At 47.4% G+C, this 18745-nt stretch overlaps 1 protein-coding gene across 2 annotated transcripts in view; it reads right to left on the bottom strand.

The window, feature by feature from the left end:
• The window catches only part of Zc3h12d (zinc finger CCCH type containing 12D), a 34447-nt gene extending 16000 nt beyond the window's left edge, over window positions 1–18447 (bottom strand). Inside the window, 3 exon segments of one of the 2 annotated variants that reach the window (NM_001107469.1) lie at window positions 878–1017; window positions 14042–14425; window positions 18355–18447. In NM_001107469.1, the coding sequence (NP_001100939.1) occupies window positions 878–1017; window positions 14042–14355 (454 nt within the window). In that variant the 5' untranslated portion in view covers window positions 14356–14425; window positions 18355–18447. 2 annotated transcript variants of the gene reach the window in all.
• Between the last annotated feature and the right edge of the window lie 298 nt (window positions 18448–18745).

Here is an 18745-nt window from a genome sequence, read left to right as displayed (position 1 = left end):
TTGAGGATTTTTTTATTTTTGTTTGTATTTTTGTTCGTTTTTGCTATTTTGAAAGAAAGAAGGGATCTGAAGTTGGGTAGGTTGGGAGGTATAGACAATCTAGGATGATACTGGGGAGGGGAAAACATTATCAAAGTATATTTCATGTAAAAAAGTTTTCAATAAGTAAAAATGGCTCACGGGCTGTCCTCACAGAGAACCAGAATTAGTTCCAAGTACCCACTTTGAGCAGCTCACAATCATTCGTAACTCCAGCTTAAGTAATTCAACAGCCTTTCAGGCTTCTGAGGCACCCACACTTGGTGTGCATGTGCACACACACACACACACACAGGCACACACACATAATATACATATATTACGCACAAGTAAAATATATCAGAAAAAAATTTGTTTAATAGAATGCTGACCTAGCATTGCGCAAAGCCCTCAGTTTGATCCCAAGCGATGAAAAACAAAAACACTAAAAATTAAATTTCCATTTTTTCTTCACACAAAGAGGTTGGAGAGGTATCTGGCAAATACCAAGTATACCCCGACAAAATGTCTTCTTCAAATCCTACCTACTGGGTGCGAAGTGTAAACCCAATCTCCAGAGAGCTAAATGTTGTAAGACACAATTATTTTATAGTACAAATGCATTCCCAATAAATGATAGAGTGATGTGCTTGTCTATATATACATGGGCAAGTAAACGTTAGAGGATATTTATCTATTTAGCGAGTATTTTTGTCCTTTTGACATTGAGGAAGTGCTGTGAGCAAGTGCTCAGTCAGGGCTCTCATTGGCCCTTCGGTATGGGAGAGAGGCCCTATACCAGTAATGGGCAGTTGACCACCATCTTGAGGGACACTACCACAGACAATGGGTGGCATACCTCTGATAGGGGTATCAGACCTTGATGGCTCTTTTCTCCAAGATGGGACAAAAACCTTGATGTAGGTGTGTCCTCTGTCCCTGAACCAGTCCACGGCCAGACGAATTCCCCGGCAAGAGAAGGCTTCTTTATTTCCATGACTACAATGGAAGACAGAGAAATCTGAGGAGACACAAAAAAACCCTGGAAGCATCCCGAGTCACAGCCTCAGAGGGAACTGGGCAAAAGTGAATTTTAAACACAGTCCATTCTTCTCCCCGACCATAGCCACTAACTAAACCCAGGCAGCTTTCAATAAAGATGCAGAGGTGCTCAGGCTACAGGGGATGGGAGGTAGGGGCTAGTGGGACAGTATTCCAAGGGACAATTGACCTGTCAACTCTTTAGCTGAACATATAAGAGTCAACACTGAAGGGGGAAAACAAAAAGAGTCAACACCAAATAGACAAGACTTGGCGTCTGTAGAATTGCCCTCCCTTTGAGAGATGATTATTCTGACTCTGTCAGGGCTCCAAAGTCCAAGCGAGGAAGCCAGTGCCCCCCAAATCCCACAAAATACACCAATGTTGCAGAAAAGGAAGGGCTCTGTGAGACCATGCTGCATCTTGTCGGCCTCTTAAAAACATCTCCCTCGCCAGGCATCATGGCACTTATCTTTAATCTCAGCACTGAGGAAGCAGAGGAAAGTGGATCTCTGTGAGTTCTGGGACAGCCTGGTCTACATAGTGAGTTCTGGGCCAGCCTGGTCTACATAGTGAGTTCCAGTCCAGCCAGGGATACATAGTGAGGCCATGCCTTAAGAAGAAGAAATCATCTTCTGTGGCACATGCCTTTAATCCTAGTACCTTGAAGGTAGAAGCAGGAAGAACAAACGTCTATGGCTATCATTGGCTACACATTGAAGCTAGCTTGGGCTACATAAGACCTTGCTATGGAAGAAAGGGCTGGGGGATTGTCCTCCTTCATCTTAGAGGGCTGAGGGGTAAACATGGGTTTTAACTTTGAAGTAGCTATAAGAACATGGGGAGGTGGGGACACTTGTGTGCGGTTCACAAAGATTAGCTGGCCCATAGAGGACAGTGAGCCAGGTGTGAGCATGAGATGAGAGCTGTAGAAGTCGTCAAACAAGTGTCACTGGTTAGACCTAAAGAAATGTTCAACATCTTTAGTCATAAGGGAAATGCAAATCAAAACAACCCTGAGATTTCACCTCACACCAGTGAGAATGGCTAAGATCAAAAACTCAGGTGACAGCAGATGCTGGCGAGGATGTGGAGAAAGAGGAACACTCCTCCATTGTTGGTGGGATTGCAGACTGGTAAAACCATTCTGGAAATCAGTCTGGAGGTTCCTCAGAAAATTGGACATTGAACTGCCTGAGGATCCAGCTATACCTCTCTTGGGCATATACCCAAAAGATGCCTCAACATATAAAAGAGACACGTGCTCCACTATGTTCATCGCATCCTTATTTATAATAGCCAGAAGCTGGAAAGAACCCAGATGCCCTTCAACAGAGGAATGGATACAGAAAATGTGGTACATCTACACAATGGAAGGAATATTACTCAGCTATCAAAAACAATGACTTTATGAAATTCGTAGGCAAATGGTTGGAACTGGAAAATATCATCCTGAGTGAGCTAACCCAATCACAGAAAAGCACACATGGTATGCACTCATTGATAAGTGGCTATTAGCCCAAATGCTTGAATTACCCTAGATGCCTAGAACAAACGAAACTCAAGACAGATGATCAAAATGTGAATGCTTCACTCCTTCTTTAAAAGGGGAACAAGAATACCCTTGGCAGGGAAGAGAGAGGCAAAGATTAAAACAGAGACTGAAGGAACACCCATTCAGAGCCTGCCCCACAGGTGGCCCATACATATACAGCCACCCAATTAGACAAGATGGATGAAGCAAAGAAGTGCAGGCCGACAGGAGCCGGATGTAGATCGCTCCTGAGAGACACAGCCAGAATACAGCAAATACAGAGGCGAATGCCAGCAGCAAACCTCTGAACTGAGAATAGGACCCCCGTTGAAAGAATCAGAGAAAGAACTGGAAGAGCTTGAAGGGGCTCGAGACCCCATATGTACAACAATGCCAAGCAACCAGAGCTTCCAGGGACTAAGCCACTACCTAAAGACTATACATGGACTGACCCTGGACTCTGACCTCATAGGTAGCAATGAATATCCTAGTAAGAGCACCAGTGGAAGGGGAAGCCCTGGGTCCTGCTAAGACTGAACCCCCAGTGAACTAGACTGGTGGGGGGAGGGCGGCAAGGGGGGGAGGGTGGGGAGGGGAACACCCATAAAGAAGGGGAGGGGTGAGGGGAATGTTTGCCCGGAAACCGGGAAAGGGAATAACACTCGAAATGTATATAAGAAATACTCAAGTTAATTAAAAAAAAAAAAAAAGTGTCACTGGTTAGGTCTGAGCTGCTGTTGCTGAATAAACAAAAATTGAAAGTGAATTTGGGGGGTGGGGGGGGGGCTGGAGAGATGGCTCAGCGGTTAAGAGCACTGACTGCTCTTCCAGAGGTCTTGAGTTCAATTCCCAGCAACCACATGGTGGCTCACAAGCATTTATAATGGAATCTGATGCCCTCTTCTGGTGTGTCTGAAGACAGCTACAGTGTACTTACATATAATAAATTAAAAAGATCTTTAAAAAATGTAGAGGAGGAGGAGAAGGAGGAGAAGGAGAAGGAGAAGGAGAAGGAGGAGAAGGAGAAGGTGGTGAATTGGGGGACAACTAGAAGGTACCAGAACTCAGTTTCTGGATGGGGAAGAAACAAAGATAATGTCTGTGTTCCTCATTGTCACAATGAGATGTGAAAGTGACTAGCAAAACATTTCAGGTACTTCTAGGTTTCCCGTATAAATGCACAATGGACCTTGACCTGACAGAGGAATTCTGGGAAAGTCTCTGATTGGGGGGGAGGAACATTCACAAGTTTGGCTTTCAATATAGAGTGACTTGGATCACTAAGCAGACATGGTAGGTAAATGCCAAGAGGTCAGAGGAGAGATCTGAGTGGTAAAGGTTGTGGATCACCCTTGTTTAAGCAACAGTTGAAACCGTGGTATGGACATAAAGAATCTCTCCAAGGGACAAGAAGAAAAACATCCAGGTGTACTGGGGTCCCAGCTGACATTGAGGTACTGAGGTGGGATGCAGCGAGGCTATTAACTCTCTTTGTTTTGGAGGCCAGAAGCTGATGGCTTCTGGCAGTTGACTCCTGGGATAGCAGCAGGGGATTAAGAAGAGAAACATAGTTTCTTGGGCTCTTTAACTTAACTCTTCATGAGCCAGAGAGAAAAAAAAAGAGAAAGAGAAAGTGATGCACACACACACACACACACACGCACACACACACACACACACACATTCACACTCTCTCACACACACAGACATACACATTCTCTCTCTGTGTGTGTGTCTCTCTCTCTCACACACACACACACACACACACACACACTCAGCCAGACCCAACCACCTGTTTCATCGACTTCACAAGTGCACATAATACTTAATACATACATGTGTAGACACAAACATATACACATATATATGTATTGTGTATATCTGTATATGTATACACACACATTTGGTGGATGGAACAGAGCCCCAAGAGTCACAGTTTATTTTTTCTCTCAGCTTTTGTATATCTTCTTAGACAAAAGTTTTTCATGAAATTACCTCACAGATAAAATTTTACACAAAAGGGAGTTACAGAAGGATGACCATAGCAAATTCAAAGCAGTGCTTCATTCTGTAAGCTCATTATAAGTTCAAACATCCACCCCATCCAGACACAGTGATGCACACTTGTAATCTCAGCACCCAGGAGGCATAGGCAGCATAATTGCCTGGAGTTGCAAAACCTTGTCAAAATAGAAAACAAAACAAACAGCAACAACAACAACAATAGCAACAACACACACTGCATGCTCCTAGAGGGTTCTACCAAGGTCCCAGGGCCTAACTAGCTTGGTCCCTGATTATTGGTGAAGGCTTACTAAAACCCTGCTGGGTAGATTCATAATGGAGAAAGATACCAACCTCATAACCAGAAGAAAGAGGGACACCACAGGAAAAAGGGAGGGTTTCCAGGAGAGACCCTGATACAGCCCTATTCTGGGGACCAAAAACATAGCAATGTGCCCACAAGTCACAGGGGAAGTACAAATGACATGGAGACCAGAACAGGAGGAGCCAGAGGCATCGGATCCATCTAGAGCTAGCTGTGAGCTGCCTGGGGTGGGAACTGAACTGCTGTCCTCTATCTAGAAGAGTAGCAAACACTCTGTACTGCGGAGCCGTCCTCTCCAGCATGAGACAGTTCTTAGAAGCGGCTAGCTCACATCCCGTTGAAGACCACACTGAGTTTCCCTAACTGCCCTCTCTTGTGTGACTGCCGCTGCTCTTTTCCTGGGACTGTGGGACAGACACAGGTTAACAGAGTAAGAAGGGATGTCTAGGGAAGCAACTAATCTGTAGAACCACAAGCCAAACTCCCAGCGGATATCTCTGGGGATTTCTTCAGCTTCGGTAGCCTAGCGGTAAAGACCCTGAGTTGGCCGCCCTCCCGGGCTGGCTCTTCTTTCCTCAGCTACAGAGGCTAACTAACAGTAGGGAGAAGATACCAGCCAGTGCACGCTGGGAAAGAAGGAGGACGTCATTGTTAGTCCCTTACACCCACCCACACTGGCCGAAAGAAGAAAGGACATAGATGAGGAGGTCGTTCTCAGGTTCTTCCTGACCTCTCCTCCTTCTGATTATCCCTGGGAGGAGCATGTCCCAACTCTCCCCAAAGCAGGCTGCCTGGTTTGAAAGAGGTCCACAGTGGAGCTGGAAACAACTCCCCAAACCTCTTACAAGCCCGCTAATCTTTAGAAAGCTAGAGATGGAAGAACAGGTCCCTGCTGGAAGAGAGTATTTTAAGCCATCATGGATCCCCCGCAAAAGCCAAACGACACTCCTATAAAAAAGACTTAGAAACTCTTTTTCTAAGAAGCACTGAACCTCACTTGGACCCACAGTGATCAGCAAGGTCTCCAGGGAAGCACAGGCCACACGTGGAATTGGAGACCCTGCGCTCGGGAGCGTTGTCTAATAAACACCAGACAGGCTCCTTTGGTGATGACGGTGATCAAAAGACGTAACAACCTCTCAGGATAACCACAGTAGTCTGGAGCTAAAACAGAGGAGCACATTTCGAACAAGACCACCTGATTCCGCATGCCTCTTCCCCCTCGCTCCAATTCTCCCTTTATTAAACCTGAAGTTCATGTCAATACTCTGAATTTAGGATCCCTGGATCCCTTTATCTGTCTCTCTTCTCGGTGCACATTCTCTGACTCCTTGTTTTTTAAATAAGGACGTTGGGACAGGTGCCAGGGCTTAGCTATTGGAGCAGCCAAAGCCCCAGCTTTTGACCTAAATTTCTTGTTACAATTCCAGTTGACCAGGACACCCTGTGGCAGAGCACCATGAGACCCAAGACCGGCTGTGCCAGCTATCACAGGTGGAGTCTCCGGTGGTCATTAAGAAAGGAGTCGGGGCAGGAATGGAAGCACAGAACCTGAGTCATGCAGAAGGCTTGACCAGGAGGGAACACCGTATAGGTATAGTCAAGTGTCAGGTCAGCCCCTCCCCTTCATAAAAGGAGGAAAGATCTGTCCTCTAAGGAAAATGAATACTGTGAAGGACAAACACCCCCTCCTCCATATTCGCTCCCTCAGGCACACACAGCTCCTGAAAGCAGCCATCCAGCCCCACTCAGATCTCAAATACAATGGTCACTACCACAATCACTATGAAAGAAATGTTTACTTGCTCTGTCTCCTGGGACTGTCCATGAATCTGTCTTGATCAATCTAAAGCCATGTAGTATTTGCATGTGTTTGTTGAACTGGTGGACACAGACTTAAAGACAGATGGGAACAGCAACCCTCTTTGCAACCTGAAACGCACTAGTCAATGATCCGTGTAGAAGTGTGATAGTCGAGACGCTTGAAATGTTGGCAGCAGTAAAAATATAATTGGCTCAAAAACATCTGACGATTAAAAAGAAATAAGAAAGGGCTTGGAGAGATGGCTCAGTGGTTAAGAGCACTGACTGCTCTTCCAGAGGTCCTGAGTTCAAATCCCAGCAACCACATGGTGGCTCTCAACCATCTGTTAATGGGATTTGATGCCCTCTTCTGGTGTGTCTGAAGACAGCTACAGTGTACTTATATATAAAATAAATAAATCTGAAAGAAAGAAAGGAAGGAAGGAAGGAAGGAAGGAAGGAAGGAAGGAAGGAAAGAAAAGACAGCTTTCTTTCCCTGACCTTTTGATGGATATGTTTAGACAGAGAGAAAAGGAGGGAAACTGAGTCCCAGTAGAATTCCAGTCAGAAGATGACAGTCACCCTTTCCTGGAGAAATGTGTCCACCTGGGTATTTGTCCCTGTCTTTGTACCAACTTACAAACTCCTACTATAAGATAGTGCTAGGGCTAAAACACCCATCAGAGGTGCCCCTGTAATCCTAGTATATAGGACATTACAAAACAGAATGGTAAGCCTGAGGCTAGTCTTGTCTAATGTTGAGTTCAGGAGCAGCCTAGACTATAAAGAAAGATCTTTTCTCAAAAGGTTCCAAGCACAGGGCCTCAGGACATAGCTCAGTTGAAACCGTGCTTGCCTGGCATGCACAAGGCCCTGGGTTGTTCCTGGCATCAGATAAGTCAGCCATGGTGGTGCATGCCTGTAATCTCAGCCCTCAGGAAGCAGAGGCAGGAAAATCAGGAGGTAAATATCAGCTTTGTCAGCATTGGAAGTTGGGGGCCAGCCTGATCTACATAAGACCCTGTCTTAAAACAACAACAACAAAAAGGAAACTCTGTGGGGGAAAAAAAAAGAAGAGAAAAGGGACACCTGTGGCTTTGCGATCTCTTTTTAGGGGGATGGCGAGGGGAGGGTGACGGAAAGCTCATTTTAATGACTGTGGAGAGTCCTGTTTACCTGTCATGCAGCTCAGTTTGTTATTAAATTACTCCCTTGAGGAAATGACTTTCACCCCATTTTACCCTTATGGAAACTAAAGCAAAGAAAGGTGCCCAGCTCTCTGACCTGGTGGTAATGCTGTGAGTCTGCCATACAAAGTCTTTCTTCCTTTCCCCTAAGTCTTTGGGGCCCAGATAGTAAAGTCTTGGACACTGAGAATCGTCCCACTTGAAAGAGCTTCTCCATGGAGAGATTAGCAGACACTGGGAAGCAGCTGCAGTGAGGCCATGGGAAAGGAAGTGAGGCCCCGGAACATTTGAATATTGGGAGGAGAGAAAAGGGAAGTGGTTGGTGTCCAAAACAGATTCTGCCCGCATGACAACGGTGTCTGCAGCAGCCAGTTAGAGCACTGCCATTTTCACACACTAGACGATATAATTACACATGAGGGTGTCCTGACTAGTGTACAAGAATCCCCTGTACAAGTCAGGGGCTCACAAGACCGCCCATGGAATACACAAGTTCATGGTCATGGGATGGGATGAACAAAGTTGTCTCAGGCCTCTGAGATGGAGAGGCTATTTACACACACACACCAGTTTCTTATTGGAGGCTCAAACCAGTGGTGTTTTGAATCTGCCCAGTAGGAGGTCTAACCCCAATTTGGATCAGTGGAAGGAAGAAGGATTATAGGAGCTGTCCTGGCTGCCCTGTTCTTAAGGAGGCAGAAATGGCTGTGGATTTGAGTAAGAGCTGAAGACCCCAGCCCAAAAGCTAACCATCACCTGACATCACACATAGTGACTAACATCTATAATCCCAGTACTCAGAAGGCCGAAGCAGGAGTATGATGTGCAGGGCCAGTGTAGACTACATACCAAGACTGTCTTAAAACCAAAGAACCAGCCTGGTGTGGAGGCCACTTTGGAAAGGGGGTGGGTGGGGGTGGGGGGTAAGCTGCAGACAGAGTTCATTGTAGAATGCAAGCGTAGTCTGGGTTTCATCCCTGACACCAGTAAAACCATCACAGCGGTAGCTGTCAGCACTCCAGCAGTGGAGGCAGGGGGACCAGAAGTTTAGGGTAATCTGCTCCTTAGAGGGGTCAAAGTCAGCCTTGGCTACATGAAGCTGTGTCTATGAATAAAGAGAGTGCATTCATTGCCGGACAGTTGCCTGGAGGCCAGGTGTTAGAGGACAGTTACACAGTTTACACTATGTTCTCTCTCTTCCTCCGCTTCTTATGAACACACGTGCACACACACACACACACACACACACACACACACACACGTGCCCATTGAAGGGACCCTAATAGAAAGGATTGTTGCCCATGAGTCTATCAGAGCCACCTTCCAATATGCACATGATTCGTGGGGAATCCCAGCACTGGCAGGATCAGAAAGTGTTCTGGTACTTTGTCCTGCAAATCTCTGGAGAAGGAAACAGGAGCCTGGCACATCCTGTCCATGGCTGGCACCCTACCCAGAGAGCTGTGCTCCATGGAGGATGCGGTAGACGCCGGGACAGAGGCCTGTGGGGATGCGGTTGCCCAGTCTTTGGTTCTTTCTCAGGTCAGATGTAGGGAGAGGGGAGAGTTTTGGGGGATGGGTACAGATAGAGATGATGGAGGGCTGATGGGAAAGTGGTGATGGGTGGAGTTACTTAGTCCAACTTCCTAATTGCATATATAGGTCTCTAAAAAAGGACCAGGTCTGGAACTCATATAGACTCCTCATTTGGTCAAACCGAGAAGCTGGATGCGTATTTGTATAGCCATTAATTAATTAATTCCGATGAAGTAAAAGGAAATTAATTTGAACACCCAGGGCCTGTGTGGTATTAGCCGCACTCCAAGGTTTCCACAGCCACGCGTAGCAAATAACTACATAGCAGCAGTGCAACTCCAGAACTTTCTACCCTCGCAATTATCATGGACAGCCTTGGGTCAAGTGCTCCGAACTTGGACTTCCAGGCACAGAACTTCTCTGTCCTCTGACTCTGGCCTTCTGTTTTCCCATGTGGACATGAGAAATGCAGAGGGGGCTGTGGAAACATCTGAGGCCTGGCTCCCCGGGGCCTGGTATAATGAGCATCGTCCCACATTACAACTCAGTTATCCTCTATCTGACTCGCTCCTTACAGAACGACAAGTGAGCTACCCGTACCTCGAAGAGGAACCCAACCTGAAGCACTCCTTATGTTGCCGGAATGAGGAAGGCTTTTAAGGTTTCTTATGGGGTAGCTCCCCACATTCAGTTCCCTTCTGTGTAGATGAGTCACAATCAGAAAGTGTTTTGTAAGTCTCAAACTCCAACGTGTCCTGAACAAATACATCCACTCGGTTCATAAAAACCTTCAATCCAGGGTCCAGGCCAGTTCCTATGGACTCAGCCGTCCTAGCAGCTTTGATTTAAATAGCTTGAAGTACAGTACTATGGGGGACACAGCACTGGAAGCTGGGTCTAACGAGTCAAGTGCTGACCTTGTCAAAGCCCATCAAGTCCCTTCTCCAGTAGCCGAGAGACTCAGACACAAGGACAGATGGCCCTACTTGAACATTCTATATTGGCACAGGGCGGGTGACTTGGTGCATTACCTGTAACTTCTCATTGTATGTCACCGGTCCCTAATGCTTTGGTTCACAGACCCTTTATTTGTTAAAAATCTATACATCTTCTCTGCAGGGAAGCAATAGTATATGCACGGATATGCCATAATACATATCATTTCAAAGTAGATGGGCCCCAGATCCAGGCCTGCAGGAAAAACTAAAACAAGTAAATTCTTAGTCAGCTCGGCAGACACTGGAGTTTAACCTAAAAGCTCCTCTCAGACCTCTGTGCTCCAGAAACAAGAGTGCAGGAAGACGTGTTGTTGTGAGCCATCAAATGACAACAGGTGTTAGCCTGCAGGGAGCATGGGGAATGCAACTTCTGAATAGTTGGGGGCTGGAGGGGGATCAAGCCTTACTACCAAAAATCAGGCTACTGTTCTCCATAAGCTAAGGTATGGGCCACCTCAGGCTCCAGGGGACAGAGGGACAGCTCGTTGTGGAAGTTGCCCCTGCCAAGAGTGGCCACACACTTCTTATAGGTTGGGAATAAAAAGACACATGTCTCACCAAGGCTTCAAGCTCTACCCTGCTCCCCCAGGAGCAGACAGCAGCCTCACCTCTCAAAGCAGAGGGTAACAATGTCTGAGATCCTATAAACCTCAGAGAAGTGGTACCCCCAAGAGCATCTTTCTGGGGTTAATAAAATTTTCTGTTCAGGAGCTGGAGAGATGTCTCAGCCGTTAAGAGCACTGATTGCCATTCCAGAGAACCCAGGTTCAATTCCCAGCACCCACATGGCAGTTCACAACGGTCTGTAACTCCTGTTCCAGGGAATCCATCACCCTCACATAGATATACATGCAGTCAAAACACCACTGTACATAAAATAAAAATCTTTTTTTAAAAATCTGTGCTCTGTAGGTAATGAGACACCAGTTTGGGTTTCCATTCTCCATTCTCTATAAAAGGGGGGCTCTCTGTGGTCATCTTTTTCATGGCTGAGGATCTGGTTGGCCCTGGGAACAAACTCCCGCTGGAGATCACAACCGAGGGATCGAGAACTTGGCCTTTGAAGGAAATTAATTACAGTTCATAGTCGAAGAGTTATTATATTGTTTGTGCTTTTCCCTAGCATCCAAGGAGCAAAGAGGCAAAGAGGCAAAGAGGTGTGTGTGTGTGTGTGTGTGTGTGTGTGTGTGTGTGTGTGTGTGTGTGTGTGTAAACCAAGCTGAGGAAGCTGTGAAGAACAGACCAAAGAATTCCTCTCCTTGGTCTCTGCTTCCGTTCCTGCCTCCAGGTTCCTGCCCTGAGTTCCCACTTGGGTTTTTTCCTGACGATGGACTGTAACCCGAAAGCCAATTAAACCTTTCCTCCCCGAATTATTTTTGGTCATGATGTCTCGTCACAGCAATAGAAATACCCTAAGTAAGATTGTCTCTTTAACACCTCAGAGAGCAAGATATCATAGTTTTCCTATATGCTGCCGAAAGGGGGCGTAGGAGGGAGAGCGAGAGGGAGAATGTACAGTCCCCAGAGCTCCTCCACGCCCTGTGGGCAAACCTAGCAGATTAAAAAAGGAACGTAGGCTTTTAAGGCACACCATGCTGGGCGCGTGGGACAACCACTGGGCTGGACCATTCCAAACCTCTGTCCTTCAGTGCCAAATTCAAAGTGAGCTCAAATCCCTCGGGGGAGCTTCAGATGCTGGTTGACACATTTGGACGGCTGATAACTGCTTTTCGGAATTCCTATTCAGCTTTTAAAAGGGGAAGTACAAGTATTTATAGCTGTGAGTGAGCTATTTCCTATGGCTCTGCCCTCTGCCCGCCTGTAACTCAGCCAAGTTTGTGAAATGCCCTCCTCACCCAGCACTGAGCATGGAATCTTGGGAAATCGGGCCACAGAGGAGCTTTGCCAAGTCAGGCACAATAGCCACACGCGCCATCAAGCTGGAATCCCTTCATACACTGGAAGAAGCCAAGTTACAAAGACTGACCTGGCCCTATCTGCAGCTCAAGGTGGGAGGAGAGACCTTAGAGACGCTCTTTTCAGTCAGAACTGCATGCCCGAAGCGGAGGGCTTTGAACACAGCCAAAGCACTTCTCATCTGGTTCTCATGCTCTAAGGGAGACATGGAGGTCTACTGGCCTGCTCTGCACAGAGAGGAACCGAGTACTCTCACAGCTGTCTGGGGACAGACGCCAAAGAAGGAGCCCTATCCGCCAACACCTAACCCTGGGCTCCCGCCTATCACTTGCTTTCTTCCTTCTGAAGAAAGCTGCTTCTCCTGTGAGCATGGCCAGCATCAACTTGCTGAGCACACCGCAGGCACTTCCCCTAGCTCCCCTCTAGGAAGGGTTAATTCCATGTCACAGAACCAAAAGGCAATTCGTCTCGTTCACGCAGCTACCAAGATACAGAACAGGGTTTGAAAGACTGAACTAAGAAAAAGAAAGAAACAAAGAAACCAAAAAAAAAAAAAAAAAAAAAGAGAGAGAGAGAGAAAGAAAAAAGGAGAAAAGAACCCAACAAACTAAAATCAGAACTAGCATCTGATCTGGCTATACTACTTCTGGGTATATACCCAGACGAATGTCAGTCAAGCATAGCATCAACATCCATCACATACCAAAACCCTCTTCACAGTATTTGGGTTAGAGAATCAGTCTAGATACCCATGCCTTTGCTTATAGAGAATAGTAGTCTGATTTTTGGAAGCGAGGCTTGATCCCCACCCTCCCCGCCCCCCTACCACCCCCCTGCATGTGCGCACTCCCCTCTCCAAGCAACTATTGGGAAGTTGCGTTCCAGACGCTCCCTCCAGGCTAACACCTGTTGTCATCTGATGGCTCACAACAAAGTGTCTTCATGTGCTTTTGTTTCTGGAGCACAGAAGTCTGAGAGAAGCTTTTGGGTTAAACTCCAGGTGTCTGCAGAGCTGACCCAGAGTCTGCTTGTTTTAGTTTTTTTCCTGCAGGTCTGGATCTGGGGCCCATCTACTTTCAAAGCTATGAATGGCTTGAAATTGAAACGAGGTCTATTATGGCATATGTACATACTATTGTCTCTCTGAGGAGATATATAGATTTTAATAAATAATTAAAGGTTTTTCTTTTTTTAGTTTGGAGACTAAAAAGTAATGTAGTGTGTATACACAATGGCATATAAATTTTAAAAATGATGATTATGTCGTGTGCAGGAAAGTAATGAAACCTGAGAGTCATCTTAAGCAATACAAGTCAGACTCAGAAGGGTGATGATGGCATATAAATGGAACCTTAGCATATGTATTGTGTATGTATGTAAGGCAGGGAAGGATACGGGGACTATTTGTTGAGGAGAAAGGGAAGGGGATCAGTGGGAAGAAAGGAGGAGAGCGAGACAAGACGGGTAACACAGAAAGGAACCATGGGCAAAGCATGGAACATACACGTATGACGTCAGGAAACCTATTATTTTGTACAATCGTTCTTAAAAACTCATCCATCGGTCCTAAAACTCTTTGAACCAAACCACAGAGAGGAAAATGTTTCCCAGAACTCCAAATAATAAGGTCTCTGGGCCCAGCACTCAGTAATAGGACGAAGGAAACCAAAGATGCTACCTCATAGCCACATTGCTGCCATCGATCACTATGGGCCGCAGGAAGCTGGCTGGATCTCCGCCAGCCTCTTCTAGGCCTAGTCCCAGGCCCTGCTGGGCAGAGTCTCGAACCCCGCAGCATCCCCGAGGCATGAGCACTATCCCGGTGCCATTGGCTGGATCCTCCTGGGCCTTTGGGCGGCTGCCGGTCTGGATCAACTCTTGCAGCACGTCATTGACCAAGGCACCGTCACCCAGTTTGCCCAGCACCCTGACCACGTCCTCCTGGCTGTAGCCCAGTTTCTGGAAAAATTCCATCTTGCCCCGACGCTCCATATCGTGCCAACTGTTGCTTGGCCCGGCTCCTGCCCCGAGCTTCCTCCTGGCAGAGCTGCACTGGCATGAGCTGAAAAGAAAAAGCAGTAGTGAGGTGTTTGCTGAACAGCCTGGCAGCCGGTCCTCTGGGGGAGAAGGGCATGCTGCGTGTGCTCCTCCCTCGTGGCGTTATCTATGAGGAAATCAGGTGGCTCCAGCTCCCCGTGGGGATTTTCAGTTGCTTGGTATGTCTGGGAAGCCGCCGATGCAAGCTCGCCTCTTTTACTTTCAGTGTATTCTCTGATGCCTCTGTTCCTGTGTATCTGTGCGGGGGAAGCTAGCCAGGGACCAGGGTGGCAAGAGTGGAGTAGGGGACCAAACCAGGGAAACCTTTTTAGAGACTCTGTTAGCAGCAAGATGCCATCCACTTCTGGCCTGAAGTGGTTAGCACCAATACCTCCGGGTGTCACGTTATTTGGAGAGAAGGACCTTTCAAATCAGGTCTTTGGGGGCACACCTTCACCCTACAGCAGATGCTCTACAAGAAGAGACAAGGCACTTTAGACACACAAATGAGCCTAGGAGGGCGGAGGGGTCACTGTGGTTGTGAGCAGGTTAGGGCGTGAGATCTGGGAAGGAACCAACATTGTTGACTCTTTGACCGCAAACCTGCAGCCTCCAGAACATGGTGACTTTCTGCTGTGTCTGCCCTCACTTGCCAAGATGGCTACAGCGTTCCTGGCTGTAGAGATCCCGGCAGGCAGTACAGGCTGCTGGCTCACCCACAAGAGAACAAGAAAGGCAAGGCTGCCCAGGAATCCAACTATGCACTCGAGCTCAGTTTGCTGATGCAGATCACGCTTAACCTTAAAAATAAACACCCCAGACTCATATGTGGCTTTTCCTTTGGGGACACCCAGCATGGCCTGTAATACCTCCCCATGTCGGGGGAGGGGGGTGGCAAGGAAGGGGCTGCACCTGACAGTTACGTTCAAAGAGGAGAAATGGGAATATTCAGGACACACTGGGACTCTCTGCTAGTCACAGAAACTGACACCGTTCAAAAATGTCTAAAAATGTAGAGATGATCATGAAGACATAGTAACCGTATAGAAGACAAACAACGCAGGAAGGTGTAAAACACGGCCTACACCTCCAGGGCCTCCTAGGTAGGTCACATGTCTACGAGTCTCCAGCACTTTCTCTGTGTGCCTACCTGCATTTAATAGACACACAGATATGATCTTAGCATTGTCTCCGGCTTATTTTTGCACACACAATGCCACGTGGTATGCATCATTAGTCAGTAGCTTGTCTTTCTCCTTCATCTTGAACATCTCGTCCAGCCCAGAATCAAACTTGATGGCGAAGGGTATGACTGAACGAATGGCGGCTTTTCACGCTTTCGGTATCATTTTTATGAACTCCTACTTAAACGTCCCATTTCTCTCGTTGACAAAATAGTGTAGACGTACCAGGGCTGGGGGAAACTGAGGCTATATAGCTAGTCGATGGCAGAGAGTAACACTAGTCAGTTCCAGAAACAACTTGTTTTTTTGAGTCACGTGCTCAGCACTGAGGTAGCACGTTACCGTTGCAGAAGTGGAAAAAGTAAAATGTCGATGGAGTGGCTTCTCTTCAACCTCACAGTAGTGTCTCCGTGAGGAGCCCTCTGTATATTTTGTGACTCCTGCCGGGTGGGACAAAAGCAAGGACACCTAGAAGGAAAAGACTTGTGCCACGTGGGTCGAGCAGGTAGCTGGTCGCACAAGGGCCTCCCCTCCCTGTGGCTGCTTCTTTCTATGGCGCCAGCGAGTCATCTACCACAGACCCTTTTCTGAGAAGGCTTTCAAAAGGTACGTGTGCCACCAGACAGCTGTTTTTAGACAGCTGTTAGTTACAAAACTCACGGAGAATTCACCTACTTCAGAAAATAATTCCCCCTCGGGACCATAACAGCAACTTTAGTTCCTTTTAAGACAAATGATTTCTAAATAAGGGAGGAACCAGGGGTAGGGGCCTGCTTTCAGGAGCTATTAGCTCTCAGCTGCTTAAGGGTGACCTTGCTATTTTTAAAATCTTAGAATCTGAACAGTTTCATCTAAGTTCTCTTCCTCAGTCTTGACTGGAAGTCCCAGATAACCCAGAAGATTAGTACCAAAATCTTACAGATTTCATCATGAGACCTCACAAGGGTCAGCATTCCGACCCTCTCTGTCCTGTGTCCCCTCTAAAAGCAACAAACCCAGGTAGGAAGCCTGCAATCTCTGGAAGAGCCTCTGGAGAAATTGAGGAGAGACTGAAAGGGGAGAATAAAGGAAAGGGAGGGATAAAGCTGTGAGAAACCACAGTCCCCCTGTGCACAGCACTGCCGAATTATGAGGGACTGCCTCCTACATTGTGGAAACCCCAACCTCCTTTTGAGGTGGAAAAGTGCGAGACTGTTCCTCACATGGCGTGGTGGTTTGTGTGAGGAAGCTAAGGGAAAGAGCCTTTGGTGACTTGTCTTTAGTGCTACTAAATAGTGATGTTTGTCATCCAGACCAGAGAGCCCCTTTCAGTGGCCACCTGCAGTACGAATCCACAGCTTTGAGCCCCAAATTACTCATTAGGCACCCAGAGGTCAATCCCAAGAGTGAGGAGAAGTCAGCCTGGTCCTAGCTTCTCAACAACTCCGTGGAGTTTGGTGAGTCAGCACAGATTTCCAGTCCCTCTAGTGGAGCTAGCTATCAGTCAGATATGGTTTGGTTTGGTTTGGTTTTGTCAGTTAGAGTTTGAGGAAGTCACAGAGAATTTAAGATTTCATCCCACAGGGCTGATTTTTTTTTCCCCGCCTGCTCACTTCTGTCTTTTTAAAAGAGAATCTGTAATTTAAAAACACATGGCAGGGGGCTAGGCCTGTATCTTACGGGTAGGGTGCTTGCCTGGCATGCCCAAGGCCCCATTTTAACCATCTCTAAGCTCATAGTCCTGTACAGGTGAGTAGTCTACACATCGGTTAACTCTTAGTTCACCCATCTCCAGAACTCTCCATCCCTTGAAATCCATCATCCCCTTCCCAGGCCCCACCTCCTCCCTGGCCCTAGCTTGCAGCCATCTCTCTCCCACCTCCAAGAATTTCAAGTCACATAGCATGTGTCCCCCGACACATTTGTTTTCCTTAGCTTGATGTCTTCAAGCTCCAACCATATTGTGTCCGAATTGTGTCCGAATTTTCTTTCTGTTTGAGGCAGAATCATAACCCATGTGGATTATGAACCATAATCCATATGTTGTGTGTGATCACTCACATGGGCTATTTTGACTGCCTCTTGGCTACTGTCACTCAAACCGCTATGAACAGCATTTCGGCCTGGACTCCCCCACCCCCAACCCGTGCGCGCATGTGCGCGCGCCCGCGCCCCTGCTACTATAGGTAACTTACAGGTATGCTTGAAGCCACGGTCCATAGACCTAGCCATGTGCTGGCTCCATATTAACATCATCTGGCCTGGGAGAAAACTCCCTAATCTTGGGTGGCCAAGCTTGGGTTTCTAGTTCTGCAAAGAATTGGCCAAATCAGGCTAAGACCAGTCAATCTGTTCATCAGCCCTCAGGCTGCTGCCAAGGCTCCTGATCTCTCTCCAGCCGGGAAACTAGACCCAGCCGAACCAGTGTCTAGACTGGTGGACGCTTAAGTGAGCCTGGAAAGAGTCGAGCAATCTCCACTCCTGAACTCCCGCAGCATTCAAGGTTTAATTCAATTGGCAGGATTAATCCCCAAATCCCCATCCCCCCTCCCCCCCCCACACACAAATCCTGTTAAAAGTCATCAGACACTGCATCACAAGGCAGTTAAAGATGCTTACCGTATTTCCGTAATTTGAACACCTAGCAGAGCTTCTCAGGTGTGAGAAACCAGAGCGTTCAGCGCAGTCCTCACTCACACACCTGTCTCAAACATGCCCTTCGCCCATGCCCTTGACTGAAGTCTGCACTGTGCCTGCCACGTTAACTGATAGCGGGGCAGCAAGCACTCACCAGCAGGTGTGTCCCTCGTGCTCTCCCAGCAGACTTGGCCCAGCTGCCTGAGCCTTCACACTGACCCTCTCTTTTCAACTAGGGAGTGCTCGCTCAGTCCCTCAGGAGTTGCTGGAATCAGAGGAGGGCAGAAAGCCCAGGCCACACCCCTGCTAGAAGCTGATCCATGCCTGTGCTCCACTTCCTGCCACTAGTCGTGTTCAGCTGCAAAAGGTCCTTACTCTCTGTGTTAAAAAGAAAAGGAAGAAAGCAGTGAGGGGTAGGAAGTTCACGCCTCCGCCCCAGTCAACGGAATCAAAGTACAGCCACCATGCAAAACAATCGCGCCTCCTCCCGGGACGGCCAGGAGTTCAAGTGGAAAAAGCACCCTGGATCCAGAGGGTGAGAACAG

The sequence above is a fragment of the Rattus norvegicus genome, chromosome 1 (genome assembly GCF_021556685.1).
Source record: "Rattus norvegicus strain SHRSP/BbbUtx chromosome 1, alternate assembly SHRSP_T2T, whole genome shotgun sequence".
NCBI lineage: Eukaryota > Metazoa > Chordata > Mammalia > Rodentia > Muridae > Rattus > Rattus norvegicus.
This window is presented reverse-complemented; position numbering and strand designations above follow the sequence as displayed.